General features: G+C 44.7%; 1 protein-coding gene across 1 annotated transcript in view; it reads right to left on the reverse strand.

The window, feature by feature from the left end:
• Window positions 1-11,700, reverse strand: part of LOC125427909 (sulfotransferase 2A1-like) — a 14,906-nt gene extending 3,206 nt beyond the window's left edge. The window contains exons 1-6 of the mRNA XM_048487475.1: window positions 11,622-11,700; window positions 9,675-9,820; window positions 7,505-7,713; window positions 2,484-2,610; window positions 1,795-1,889; window positions 125-305 (exon numbers count right to left, since the gene is read on the reverse strand). Of these exons, the coding sequence (XP_048343432.1) occupies window positions 125-305; window positions 1,795-1,889; window positions 2,484-2,610; window positions 7,505-7,713; window positions 9,675-9,813 (751 nt within the window). The 5' untranslated portion in view covers window positions 9,814-9,820; window positions 11,622-11,700. The remainder of the gene's footprint in view (window positions 1-124; window positions 306-1,794; window positions 1,890-2,483; window positions 2,611-7,504; window positions 7,714-9,674; window positions 9,821-11,621) is intronic.
• Window positions 11,701-13,243: the final 1,543 nt, after the last annotated feature.

Consider the following 13,243-nt stretch of genomic DNA (forward strand, 5'->3'; position numbering starts at 1 on the left):
GACCCAGCCCCACATCTAGGGCCTTTCTGGGACTGCCAAGTTCTCTCATTCCAGTGCCATCTGAGCTCAGCAAATGAAGGCACACATGTCCCATCCTGAAACCCCTTTTAGGATCCTCTTTTACCTTTCCTCATAAACCTCCCTTTCTTGTGGTCCACAACCTCATCTGGCAACACAGAGAAATTGGACATCTTGTTCTCCTTCATCTTCTGGAAAGAGGCGTGTTCCACCACAGAGTCCATTTGCTGGCTACTGAGCTCCTTCCCAAGGAACTGGCAGATCTTCTCCACACTGCCTCGCAAGTCCTAGGGATGACACAGGCAGATGGCAGAGGTCTGAATGTACACTCATGTAAAGTGTGACCGGATTTGCACCAAAGGGAGATCTGCACCCTAACACTCACCACATGGCAGCAATCAATCCTATTTTTCAGGATGCCCCCATTCTTTCTATTTGACTATCACCTGACCTTTTCTATTAATGCAATAGTCGTTAAAATAAATAATTTGCACTATTTGTAAATATGCGATTAACAAAATCCATTCAACATCCTGGATCTAGTTTCAATGGCTACAGTCCCAGGGAAGGAGGGGGGGCTTGCAGTGATATGTGGTTTTAAAGGGTTTAATGATTTTTAAAATGCATTTTATTAGGTATGTTTTTAACCTGTTAGCTGTCTTGGTAGCCTTCAGAAGGACAGGAAAGCAGGAGTAGATTTTTAGAGGTAAAATGAATAACTGATGTATTGAACAAAGAAGACAAGGAGGCAGGTGATGTATGGAACAAAGAAGACAACTTAATTTTTTTACAGAGGTGTTGCATTAGAATCATAGAGTTGGAAGAGACCCCAAGGGCCATAAAGTTCAATGCAGGAACACCCAATCAAAGGACTACTGACAGATGGCCATCGAGCCCAGTGGCGTACTGCCCACAAGGACATGTGGGGCCTCATGTCCCCAGGGGCAGGCCATTTGGTCACATGGGGGTGCAAAATCACCCCAACACAGCTACACCCCTCAAATGCCCCCAACCCATCAAAAGAGCCCAGAGTAAACCCCCTGTGCTTCTCTCCCTGTTGCCTGCTTCTCACTCCTACCCAGCATCTCTGAGCAACTTCTTGCAACAAGCATGGGAGCCTTAGGAGAGTTGTAGGTGACTGAAAAATAATACATTTGCCTCAGATGCCCTGGAACTCTTTTCGGTAGCGGAAAGTGCTGTCAAGTCACAGCCGTCTTATGGTGACCTCGTAGGGTTTTCAAGGCAAGGAACAAACAGGGGTGGTTTGCCATTGCCTGCTGCTGCATAACAATGCTGATATTCCTTGGAGGAATAGCAGCAACAGGAAGGATCATAGCTTCTAGACGACTGTTCAGGTCACCATCTTAGATGCTTCATCATTTCATTTTTTACTTTTTACACTTGAAGAAAAGGAACATCTTCAGAAATAGCTTTAAAAGGGGCTTGGACAGATTTATGGAGGAGAAGGCTATCTCTGGCAACCAATCTTGATCCTCCTTGATCTGAGATTGCAAATGCCTTAGCAGACCAGGTGCTCAGGAGCAGCAGCAGCAGCAGCAGGCCATTGCTTTCACATCCTGCATGTGAGCTCCCAAAGGCATCTGGTGTGCCACTGCGCGTAGCAGAGTTCTAGACTAGATGGACTCTGGTCCGATCCAGCAGGCTTGTTCTTAAATGCGCAATCGATGGTGACAAAATGTCTGGGGGGAAACATTGGTACCATCATTACCAGAAGTAACTCTGCATGCCTGAAAATGGCCACGGTTAGAGCCAAACCTGCTGCAGTTCTTCATAAGTGATGTAGAAAAAGTTGGGTTTTCCTTTCAGCCCCATCCAGCTCTTCACATGGTCAAACCAGGAACCATACACTACTAGGAGAGCAAAGCAGACAGAGAAAAAACTTGTTATGAGGGAACTGTAGCCAGGAGGGAACAAGAGGTTACTCTCTCAACCACTAGTGAGGGCGTGTGACTCTTGATAACCCTTGATCTGGGGCTTTGCATATCTTCTTCCCACAAGCTCTGGTCAATCTCCTCCCTTTGACTGTGCATGGCCTCATTTTGCTACTTTCATCAATGGCATGAGGCAGCCACTTTAGTGTTAGCTTTAATGACAGGAAAAAAGGATGGTCCCAGCATTCCCTGGTTTCCCAAGAGTCCCTCAGGAAAGCCCATGACAGTTAAGCAATATTCTCTATAATTGTTGTTTGTGGATTCTTGCTCAAGGAAAAGGGACCATTACCATAAGTTTGTCTAAAGAGCGATGGAATACCAATGGAACTGATTAATAACATATTAGCCTATTCCCAGAGCATATTCCAAGATTTCCTGGAGGAGGTCATGACAATGAAACAGTACTCCCTGTAAGTATTATCTTCTAGGAACAGCTCTTGACTGAAGGAGGGTTTGTATGTGGTGAACTGTTCCCCAAAAGCCCAGTTAAAGACTATTTCCCTGTTTTCATACCATTCCCACTGAGGAACTTCTCCAAGAACTCTTGCAGGCTGCCTGGAGTCTTAAGTGATTTAATGAACGAGGAGAAATAGTAAAATGAGACCAGCACGTCCTTGGGATTACGCATGACGTAGATAACCTGTGGCAGAGGCAGGAATGGTATTTAGGGCGGGAGACATCTCTCTCACATACATGCACATACATCACATTATGAACTTTTTTCCCTCCTGTATGTAAGGGTTGCATCTTACAGCAAAACGGCTTTACCAGTCAGAATGATGCCTGCCAGGAGATAAGTACAAGGTGCTGATTAAGGAAGGAGACAAGATAAAGGCAGGGGGGGAAAGCAAGGAGGTAAGTTTTGTTTTGCGAGTGATTCACTCAGCACGTAGCCTTGATTCTTGGTCAGTATACTGAAACCAATCCTTATCGTTTGGAATGTTAGGAACTGTTGAAGGAGGGTTGGTTTTTTGTGATTTTAAATGACAGTGAATAAAAGGCTTTGGACTTTGTCATAGAAAGGAATTGGTTTCCCTTGCTTTCATTGCGTCTCTCGCTGAAGTGAAAGTGTCTGTGAGAAGATTGCTGTGGAGGAGGCCGGAGCAAAGCCTGCAAAAAACTTGTGAGCTGCCTGTCGGCTGGCCTGCAGGGCTGTGAAAAGGTCAGGATGGGCCCGTTGGCTCATACACCTCCTCAGGAGCACATATACTTTTCGGTTTTGATGAGGTTACCAAAAAAATCTTTTTCCTGCTGATAATCTCTTGCCCTCTCCCAATATAACCTGAACAATTGGTGCTGGAATGAATTGGTTGGAGGAAACCCACAACTCCTCTCAGGTTTTCTTCCTTTGCCAAAAAACCAAGTGAACATTCTCACAAGTGGGTGTCCAGTCATTAACCAACAAGGGAGAAAATCCCTTACCATCTTTGGTGACCCTCCCATTTTCTTCCTTCTTCCCTTCCTGGGTCTCTCCCCAACATTCCCACTGCCTTTTCCCCACATGTCTTCTCTTCTTTTTCACCACCAGCTTTCCTTTTCTGCTTCTCCATATCATTTACACTCTGAAGTTTTTTCCAGGTTCAATTTTGTTTCTCTGTCATGCTATTTTACACTGAATGTAAGCACTGAAGGGAATACCATGATCACTAAAAGGCAACATAGGTTTCTCAAAAACAAGTCATGATGGACTACTCTTATCTCTTTTTTTTTGATAGAGTGACAAGTTTGGTAGATGTAGGGAATGCTGTGGATACAGCATGTCTAAATTTCAATAAGGCCTTTGCACTGGCGTAATGCCCATTGGGCAAGGTGGGCAGCTGCCCAGGGCATCACCTTGTGGGTGGCATCAAAATGCAGGGTTCGTTTTTGGGTATTTTAGTGGTTTTCCATTTTCGGCCTGCAGTTTTTAGGCTAGTGGCACCAACATTTCAGCATATCATCAGACTGTCCTTATGCTACCCCCCAAGTTTGGTGAGGTTTGGTTCAGGGAGTCCAAAGTTATGGACTCCCAAAGGGGGTGCCCCTATCCCCCATTGTTTCCAATGGGAGTTAATAGGAGATGGGGGCTACAGTTTTGAGGTCCATAACTTTGGCCCCCTGAACCAAACTGCACCAAACCGGGGAAATATCGATAGGGTAGTCTCCTGATGAACTCTGAAAGTTTTGAGAGACTTTGCCTTCAGAAATGTGCCCCAATACAACCCCATTGACAGCAATGCAGAAAACTCAATGCAGAACAAAGATTCCTGGGCAAATTCCGGGATGTTCTTCAGGCCATTATCCAGCACCAAAAATTTCAGGGTATCATCTGGAGACTGTCATGATGGCACCCCCAAGGTTTGGTGCAGTTTGGTTCAGGGGGTCCAAACCCTCAAAAGGACCCTTATGGACCCTCAAAAGGGTAGCCCCGATCTCTTTAGCAAAGAATGTGGGATGGGGTACTTGCTTGAGGAGTCCATAACTTTGAACCCCCAAGCCAAGCTGCCAAACTTGAAGGAAGTCCCCATCGAACAGTTTCCAGATGATACTGACACAGTATATCTATCAAATGCGCTTGCTCAGGAACATCCCAGAAATTTGCCCAGAAGTCTTTGTTCTGCAATTTCTATGACCAATCAATGAAGGGGTTACGAAGCTTTGAGAACTTTATTCTGAGCACAATCTCAAAACACCTCGAAGTCTCATCGAAGAAGACTACCACAGATGATATCAGGTTTGGTTCAGTTTGTTTCGGGGGGGCGAAAGTTATGGATCCTCAACTAACAGCCCCATCTGCTCCATTACGCTGCTTATTGGCATAGACAACAGTACAGCAATAATAAAAACGGGTTAAAAGCATATACAATACCAGGGAAATAAATGTTAGGTCGAAGGAGTACTGGCGTTTATTCAGGAGAAAGTCTGCCACTATCATACAGAGAGAAGGATCAAGGATTGTCCAACAAGTAGTGTAATCTAAATAAATCCCGAGGTCAGTGCAAATGTAAAGGAGTAAGATTCATACTTGGATCGTTTCCTTGAATCTGAGACAGTGTAAATCCAAGTGGTGGGCCAAAGATTCAAGCATAGCCATAATTACATGGGCACAATCTTTTTTAGCCTTTTCTTGCTTATTAAAATCTGCCATGTAACAAGGCGAAGAGGCATAACATTAAACCTGGCTGAGCATTATGGCTCTGTATTGTTGAAGGCTTTCCGGCGGCCGGAATCACTTGGGTGCTGTGTGGTTTCGGGCTGTATGGCCGTGTTCTAGCAGCATTCTCTCCTGACGTTTCGCCTGCATCTGTGGCTGGCATCTTCAGAGGATCTGATGTTGGCAAAGCAAGTGGCGTATATATCTGTTGGAGTGTCCAGGGTGGGTGGGGAAACCTTGTCTGTGAGTAACAAAGGCGGCAACCAGGTCAATAGTTGAGGGCATCTGAATAGAAGTATGGTAACAATGAAGACTATAGCCTGGGGTAACCTGTAGATATGAGGTCACTGGTGGGAGCATCTGAATAGAAGTATCCTGGCCTTTGTTTCTTTGTCCTATGGTCATCCTGTGTTTATTATTAGACTGGTTTGAGCACAGTCTTGACCCTAGTATTTTCAACATGGCAGCCAAGTTCTGTTCATTTTTTCATAGTTTTCTTCCTTCCTGTTAAAATTGTCCGCGCACCCTTGGGTTTCAATTGCTTCTCTGTGTAGTCTGGCGTGAAGTGGCTTTCAAGAGTGGTCCAGAATTTCTGTTTTCAAATAATATTCTATGTCCAGGTTGGTTTATCATGTGTTCTGCTATTGCTGATTTTTCTGGCTGAAATAATGGTCTGCAGTGCCTTTCGTGTTCTTTGATGTCACGTGTCTGCAATGGCGTTTGGTGGTTCCGATGTAGACTTGTCCACGGCTGCATGGTATCGTGGAGCTCATACGGTAGCTAAAGGATCCCTCTTATCCTTTGCTGAGCGTAGCATCTGTTGAATTTTCCCTAGTGGGTCTGTAGATTGTTTGTAGGTTGCGCTTCTTCATCAGTTTTCCTATGCGATCAGTGGTTCCCTTGATGTATGGTAAGAACACCTTCCCTCTAGATGGCTCTTTATCTTTGTTCATGTGGCTTGTTCTTGGTCTTGCAGCCCTTCTGATTTCTTGATTAGAGTAACCATTAAGCCCCGTAGAGAGCCCTGTTTAGGTGATTCAATTCATCTTGTAGGAGGTGAGTTCACAGATTCTGTTTGCTGATGTACCAAAGTTTTTTATGGTGCTCCTTTTTTGCCCTGGATGGTGATTGGAGTTTTTTGTGTAGATATCTGTCTGTGTGAGTAGGTTTTCTGTATACTGTGTGTCCCAATTGCTGGTTTGGTTTGCGGATGACTAAAACATCTAAGCTTATGGCAGTTTTCCTTCATTTTCTTTCTCCATAGTAGAATTGGATGTTTGGGTGGATCTTGTTGATATGGTCAGAACTTGTTTAGTTCTTCTTCTCCGTGGCTCCAAATGGTGAATGTGTCATCCCACATAGCGGAGACCATGAAATTCGGACTTTTGGTGCTGTTTTCAGGGCTTGTTTCTCAAAATGTTCCATATAAAAATTAGCTATTACAGGGCTAAGAAGGCTACCCATGGCTACCCCATCTTTCTGTTCATAGTATTTATTATCCCACTGGAAGTAGCTGGTAGTGAGACAATGTTGAAACAGGGCTGTGATGTCTTTTGGGAATTTCTGGTTAATGAGTGTCATGGTGTCTGCTATGGGGACCTTGGTGAATAGGGACACCACATCAAAACTGATCAATTTGTCATTGGGGTTGAGTTTGAGTTTGCTGATTTTTTCAATGAAGTGAGTTGAGTCCTTAATGTAATGTGTAGTAAGTCCAATATGGATTTGCCACACAACTGGCCACACAACTGCAAATGTCCCACATGGTGTGGGACATCACTTCAGCACACCTGCACCTGCGTCGCAGCCGCTGGTATGGTGGGGGCAATCTGTGAGAGTGGGCATAGGAAGATGGTTGTCACTCCATTTGCGCTGGCAGCTGGGGCTTTAGACTTGTACCATCATCCGTTATACCGGGGAGGGGAAAACGCCGGCTTCCACCTGTTGCCGTTCGCATGGCAGCGGATGGAAGCTGGTGTTTGCAGGAAGCTAAGCTCCCCAGCCCGGTTCCCAGCTTACCATTTTGGAGGAACAGAGAGCAGCTGCATCGATTTGTAGCGGCCATGTGCAAGGTCCCATAAAGCGATTGTTTTACTGGGCTGACGCCGTTGCTTTCAGCCGGTTCAGAAACTGCCTTAGATAATACCGGTACTAGGGAACTATGCTAAATTCCTGCTCATCCATAATTACAGCAACTAATTCAGGAGGCTTCCTATAATTTTCAGGCACACAGGCTGTGTGTGTGTGTGTGTGTGTGTCTGTGTCTGTGTCTGTGTGTCTGTGTGTCTGTGTGTGTGTGTGTGTGTGTCTGTGTCTGTGTGTGTGTGTTCTAGGTCTGCTGTGCATTCAAAGAGAGCTTGTGTGTGAGGAATAATCTCAGTGTAAATTGCTCATTTCTTACCTTGGCTTTGGTTTGCAGGAAGTTCTTTGGGAAAAACTGGAATGGAACGTGAGAATTCATGAGCCGGGGTGGAGGATATTTCAAGGCCACCTGCAGGCCATCATCAGTCTCTAACCAAGGAGACCGATCCCACACTACTGAATTGTGCGTCCATGTGGGGTCCCCTTTCTTTAAGATCAAGGCCAAGATCTCTGCCATCCAAACGGTGCCTAGGAGAGAGTTCACCAGTCATGAGATTGCCTCCTCTTCCTAAGATACCTTTCTTCTGCTGGGGATATTTCTCGCCCATGCAAGAACAGAACCATAAGATTTGGACTGTATCATTTGCACAGAAATAACTCAGAATTGACCTTTCATCTCAGGATTGGCAAAGTTTTCATGAGATGGCAAAGCTCTGTATGCTAATATGGTCAAGGAAAGCACATTTTGGAATATCTCTGAAAATTGTCTCCAGGAAATGACCTTAAAAAAACTTAGCAATTTTTGGTTCTTGGTACCACCCACCCACACACACACACACACACACACACACACACACACACACACCACTTCCAAATTTGTTCTCCAATATTAAGGCCCCTTCCACACATGCATAATAATGCACTTATACCATTATTTGCAAGTGGATTTTGCTATTCCACTCAGCTGCATTGAAAGTGGATTGAAAATGCATTATTCTGCATGTGCAGAAGGGGCCTTAGAATGTCAGTGGTGTAAGGTGATGAGTAGAATCTCTTTGTTTTCAAAGGGATGTCTCCAAAACAACAACTGTGATTGGTCCCCTTCACCTTTTAACAATATTTATCTTTTTCTATACCTAATACACTCTAGTGTCGTGATTGCTTTTCCCACAGGAAGAGGTTTTCACACCAGCTATTGCTACGGAGCAGAATTAAACATCTTATTTCTTTCCACAATAGAATATTATACTCGTATTTGCATATGATTAGAATAAAACAGTGGGGAGTGTCCTATAGACCATGATTTCCAGACAATGTCTCTGAATAACTTTCCCCAATTCTGTCTAATCAAAACCTCAATCACTGGGTAAAATATTGAGTTAGATCCAGATGAAATTTTCCATCACTGGAATAGAACTAACTTTCCAGCCTCCCTGTCCGGATCACTAATGTCCATCAAACATTGGCTCCTGGGGGCTAGGAACGTTATGGAAAGGCATGGGTGCCCTGCAGTGGAAAAAGGGATTACGGGAATTGCCAGCTATGTCTGGAGCAAACCCAAATATGTTTGCCTTATAAAATATACATATTAAAAGATTCATACATTCTGCCAGCAAATGTGACAACAGTAATTCTATGGAGTTCCAAGAATTCTTTCCTGAGACGTATCTTGGAGCAACTTCCCTAAGGAAAAGTGAACTCAGCACATCAGAGATCATTCTGTACTCATTAACGTGTACAAAGGACACACAGGTAAGCAAAACTGTAACGTTTCATGAAAAGATCAAGAGTCAGTGCTGCTGTTTCTCACACACCCACACTTTGGCCCCAGTCATTTCATAAATACAAGTTCAATGGGCAATGACCATTTATGCACTTGTGGTCTCCTTCACATTGAGCATACATTCCCTTTGGGATTGATTCTCAATGACGTACATATTTCCCCCTCTTTAGTAGTCACCCTGTCTTTATATCAGAGAATCCCCACAGTTTCTCATTGCTCTGAAAGTGTGACTTTTCTCCCCTTTTCTCAGGGAAAGCAGAGCAAAACAGAACGTGTTTAGTGTTCTTTGGGTTTTCTCACTCCTCCGTGCCATCTCTCATCCACACCATAGCAGTTTTCCCCATTCTCCGGGCCACCATTTCAGGGGGGCCACAAAAGGTCCCCTTTTTCATTTTCATGCCCTATGAAATTGACAAGAAATTGACATGATCTAGCAAACTAATACTAGACGAAGGATGTGGGGAGGGGGGAGGAGAGAAGCCACCTCCCCAAATGGAGGTTACACGAAAGCACTGGGGAAGGGATGGATGGGGGAAATGGAAGATCAGCTTGGCTGGAAACACTTTGCAGGAGGAGGATCCCTGAGCAAAGAGAAAACAGCAGTAACATTGTGAAGCAAACAGGACAATTGGCATATTCATGAAACCCAGTGATTGGTTTTGCTCTACGTGTGCATCACAACTACTTGGTTCATTTTGATTCCTACCTGATTTGGGGTAAGTGACATTAATTATATCATCATCCAGGATTTGGAACTCGTTTTCCACTTGATTAATAGTTTCCCATGAATATTCAAGTTGTGGGAACAGAATTCCTTTGTAGGTGAAATATTCCGCAGATGACATTGTAAAACTGGAAAGAGAGGGAAAGAGGGAAAAGTTTTGGGTTGAATTATGAGGGTCTTTTCTGATTTTGTTTTATTGTTCCTTTTTATTATTCTGGTTTTGGTTAGGTGCTTGTCATTTTGTTTTCTGGACAAATTTTGGACCATCGAGTGGAATCCAGCCGGCTTGTCTACTGGAAAAAATGTTCAAGTAGCGCTGCTATTTTCCATGTAGGGCTTGAGATCTCCCAGACTTATAGCTGATCTTCAGTCAATAGAAATTACTCCCCTTGGAGAAATTGGCTAGTTTGGTGGACTCTATGGCATCGTAATCCTCTCCCCAAACTCTGTTCTTGTACCTAATTCCTGTAAAACCAGTTTGACCTACACAGGTGTTGCTGTTAAATGTTAGGAAATTTCTAGAGACTTGCAAGTAGAGTCCGCAGAGAAATGATGTTCAAACTACCATCAACCCAGCCATCCTGAGACATGGAAGGTGCTAATCTATGCCAACAAAACAACAAGGCATTGAAGATGCTGGCAACCAGGGACGTAGGTAAAGGTGGGTTCTCTGGTTCAAACTCCTCCCATTACATGTCCAGCTTGCTTGAAACAATGCATGGAATGGAACAGCCAAAAAGCCCTCGGTCACCGAACCCACCCCACAAAAAATCTATCCCTATGGCACTGCTGGCAACACCCAACAACAAACAGTGAGACTTTAGTTCACTGTACCTATTTCGTGTGGGGTGGAAGCAAATGTGGCAGTGTTCCAGATTTCTAGTATCTCCAGTAGTAACAGAAAATTCCACCAAGTGCCCCTGCAATATCCGGAGATGACACACTATGAAATTGTAGGTGGAAATTATAATACAACAGTTAGGTACAAACTATTAAACCTGCTTTAATCCTGCCAAACAGGAGCTCAGCATTTTAATTCACTCATGACGGCACTGGGCCCACGTGGCGTTGTGGTTAAGAGCAGGTGCACTCTAATCTGGACAACCAGGTTTGATTCCCTGCTCTGCCACTTGAGCTGTGGAGGCTTATCTGGTGAACCAGATTAGCTTGTGCACTCCAACACATGCAACCTGGGTGACCTTGGGCCAGTCACAGTTCTTTGGAGCTCTTTCAGCCCCACCCACCTCACAGGATGTTTGTTGTGGGTGTGGGGAGGGAAAGGAGATTGCAAGCCCCTTTGAGTCTCCTCACAGGAGAGAAAGGAGGGATATATAAAATCTAAACTAGAATGTTTTATTTCGCAGGCCTATTCCAGCAGGCCTCCCCCAATGTTCTTTAGCATTCCATCAGAATTATGGAGATGTGTTCGGTGCAATTTATCAACTCTAGTATTGCTTACTCTGACTCCAGGGTTCCAGGTCAAGAGGTTCAAGTCACCTGCTCCCTGATCCTTTAAAATACCCGGGATCACCACATTTCCCACCCTAGACTTATACTTGAGTCAATAAGTTTTCCCAGTTTTTTGTGGTAAAATTAGGTGCCTCGACTTATATTCGGGCCGACATATACACGAGTATATACGGTATACTTTTATGAGGCATAATAATGCACAAACTTCACATTATTTCTTTTGAGTTAGGTGTCAGAGAAATATTTCCCAAAAGTTTGACAGCCAGAGATAATGTTTATCAAGAAAACCTCTGCGAAATAACTTAGGGGCCCCAGATATTCTTTTCAAAACAAATACTTTTTTCTTGTCTACAGGGGCATCAGCCCGATTCAACCCTGCCAAATAGGGACATACAATTGCCTCCCCCAGGCCCATAACAATTGTTTAAAATTCATCCGCTAAATGGGTTCCGCACTCACCTCAGTATTTGATGCGTCCCTCTCTTTCTCACTCAGGCAGCTTCTGATCTTTGTTCCTTTCCTTACTTTTGCTTTGTACTCTCTGCTAAAGCATAAGCAACTCTGGGTCAGATCTGTTGCACAATTGTGGGAGTATTGATAACATTGCGTAAATTACTCTTTGTCCTGGTTGAAAACTGGAAGGAAACTGGCACAGGAATCAATGGCCTGCCTTGCATGCAACAACATTCTAACAGCGACTTTTGGAGGAGGTCGTCACATAATATTTATAAAAATCCTGGGACCAATGCTCCTGTTGCCACAACTTGAGATGGCTTTGACTCTTCATAACACTGCAGCACATTTCAGACTCATACTTACATTCCATTATAATGACCTCTAATCTTTCTGAGGAAGTGCTTCCTAACATTGTAAATGTCTTCCATTATGATCTCCTATACGGTTTTATATTCATAATTAGCGGGGTCCGGCCACACATTGCTGAGGCTTATTGTGGTGAAATGGGAAAGGAACAGTAGCAACAAATCAATTGCAGAGGCCAGCAGTACGTGCTCATGGAAACGAGCAGGCTGATACTCTGCGATGTCACTGATGTGTGTAACTGCATCCTCCCTCACTTCTGTTCCCTTGCATGGCACCCCTCCCACTACCTCCCTCCCCTTTGCTAGAGTGGGTAGGTCATATCCAGATGCTGTGCCCCCTCCCTCCCCTCCTTTGCATGGCCCCCTTCACTCTCTCCCCTCCCTAACTTCTCTTCCCTTGCATGCCTCCCCCTCCATCCTTTCCCTCTCCCACCCTCTCTTCCCTTGCATGCCACCCCTCCCCCTCCCTCCCTTCCATCTCCCTTTGCTAGGGTGGGTGGGTCATATCCAGATGCTGGACCCATTCCCTCCCATCCCTTGCATGCCACCCCTCACTCTCTGTCCCCTCCCTCACTTCTTTTCCGTTGCATGCCTCCCCCTCCGTCCCTTCCCTCTCCCTCCCCTGAATATGTATGAGAGTAGGTGTGTTGTGTGGTAGCAGTGGGTGAGGCAAAGAGAGTGAAAGGTACCTGCGTGTGAGGGGAGTAACCCCACCTGACGTCTCACATGGCAACGTGTGTATGTGTTTTACTTCCACTCGAGTTATTGCCTATGTACTGTTTTCACTGCTCATATCTGGCCATCTGAGTGAACATTCTAAGGGTGACAGCTACACACAGGAAGCTTCATGGCCTGGTACACCAGGAAAAAGATGTTTTACCTGGCTCAGGTGTGTTGTCTGACAGTGGGAGGTACATAAGAACACAGTCGGGGGAATGAGTAAGGGTCTGTGAAATTTTCAGAGCGTTTGGGCCAGCAGGTGCGTGGTTATTCTCAAAGCAGCAAACACATGGTTCCATTTTTATATATATAGATTGTTAGATTCCATCATCCACTCTGCAGCTTGTTAAGGTCATTCTAGAATGAAAGTGAGCCCCTATTCACATTAGCACCCCCACAGTGAATCCATTGCCCTTTTTTTTAACACTTTGTGATTAATTCAGCAAGAACAAAGGCAGAGCCTGATTTTTCCAACACGGATATTTTTCTCTGCTTCCTCAGTCCTTAAAGCCTGTATGTTTCTGGGAGCATCCGCATGAT

This window comes from Sphaerodactylus townsendi, linkage group LG03 (assembly GCF_021028975.2).
Source record: "Sphaerodactylus townsendi isolate TG3544 linkage group LG03, MPM_Stown_v2.3, whole genome shotgun sequence".
NCBI classification, from domain to species: Eukaryota; Metazoa; Chordata; class Lepidosauria; order Squamata; family Sphaerodactylidae; genus Sphaerodactylus; species Sphaerodactylus townsendi.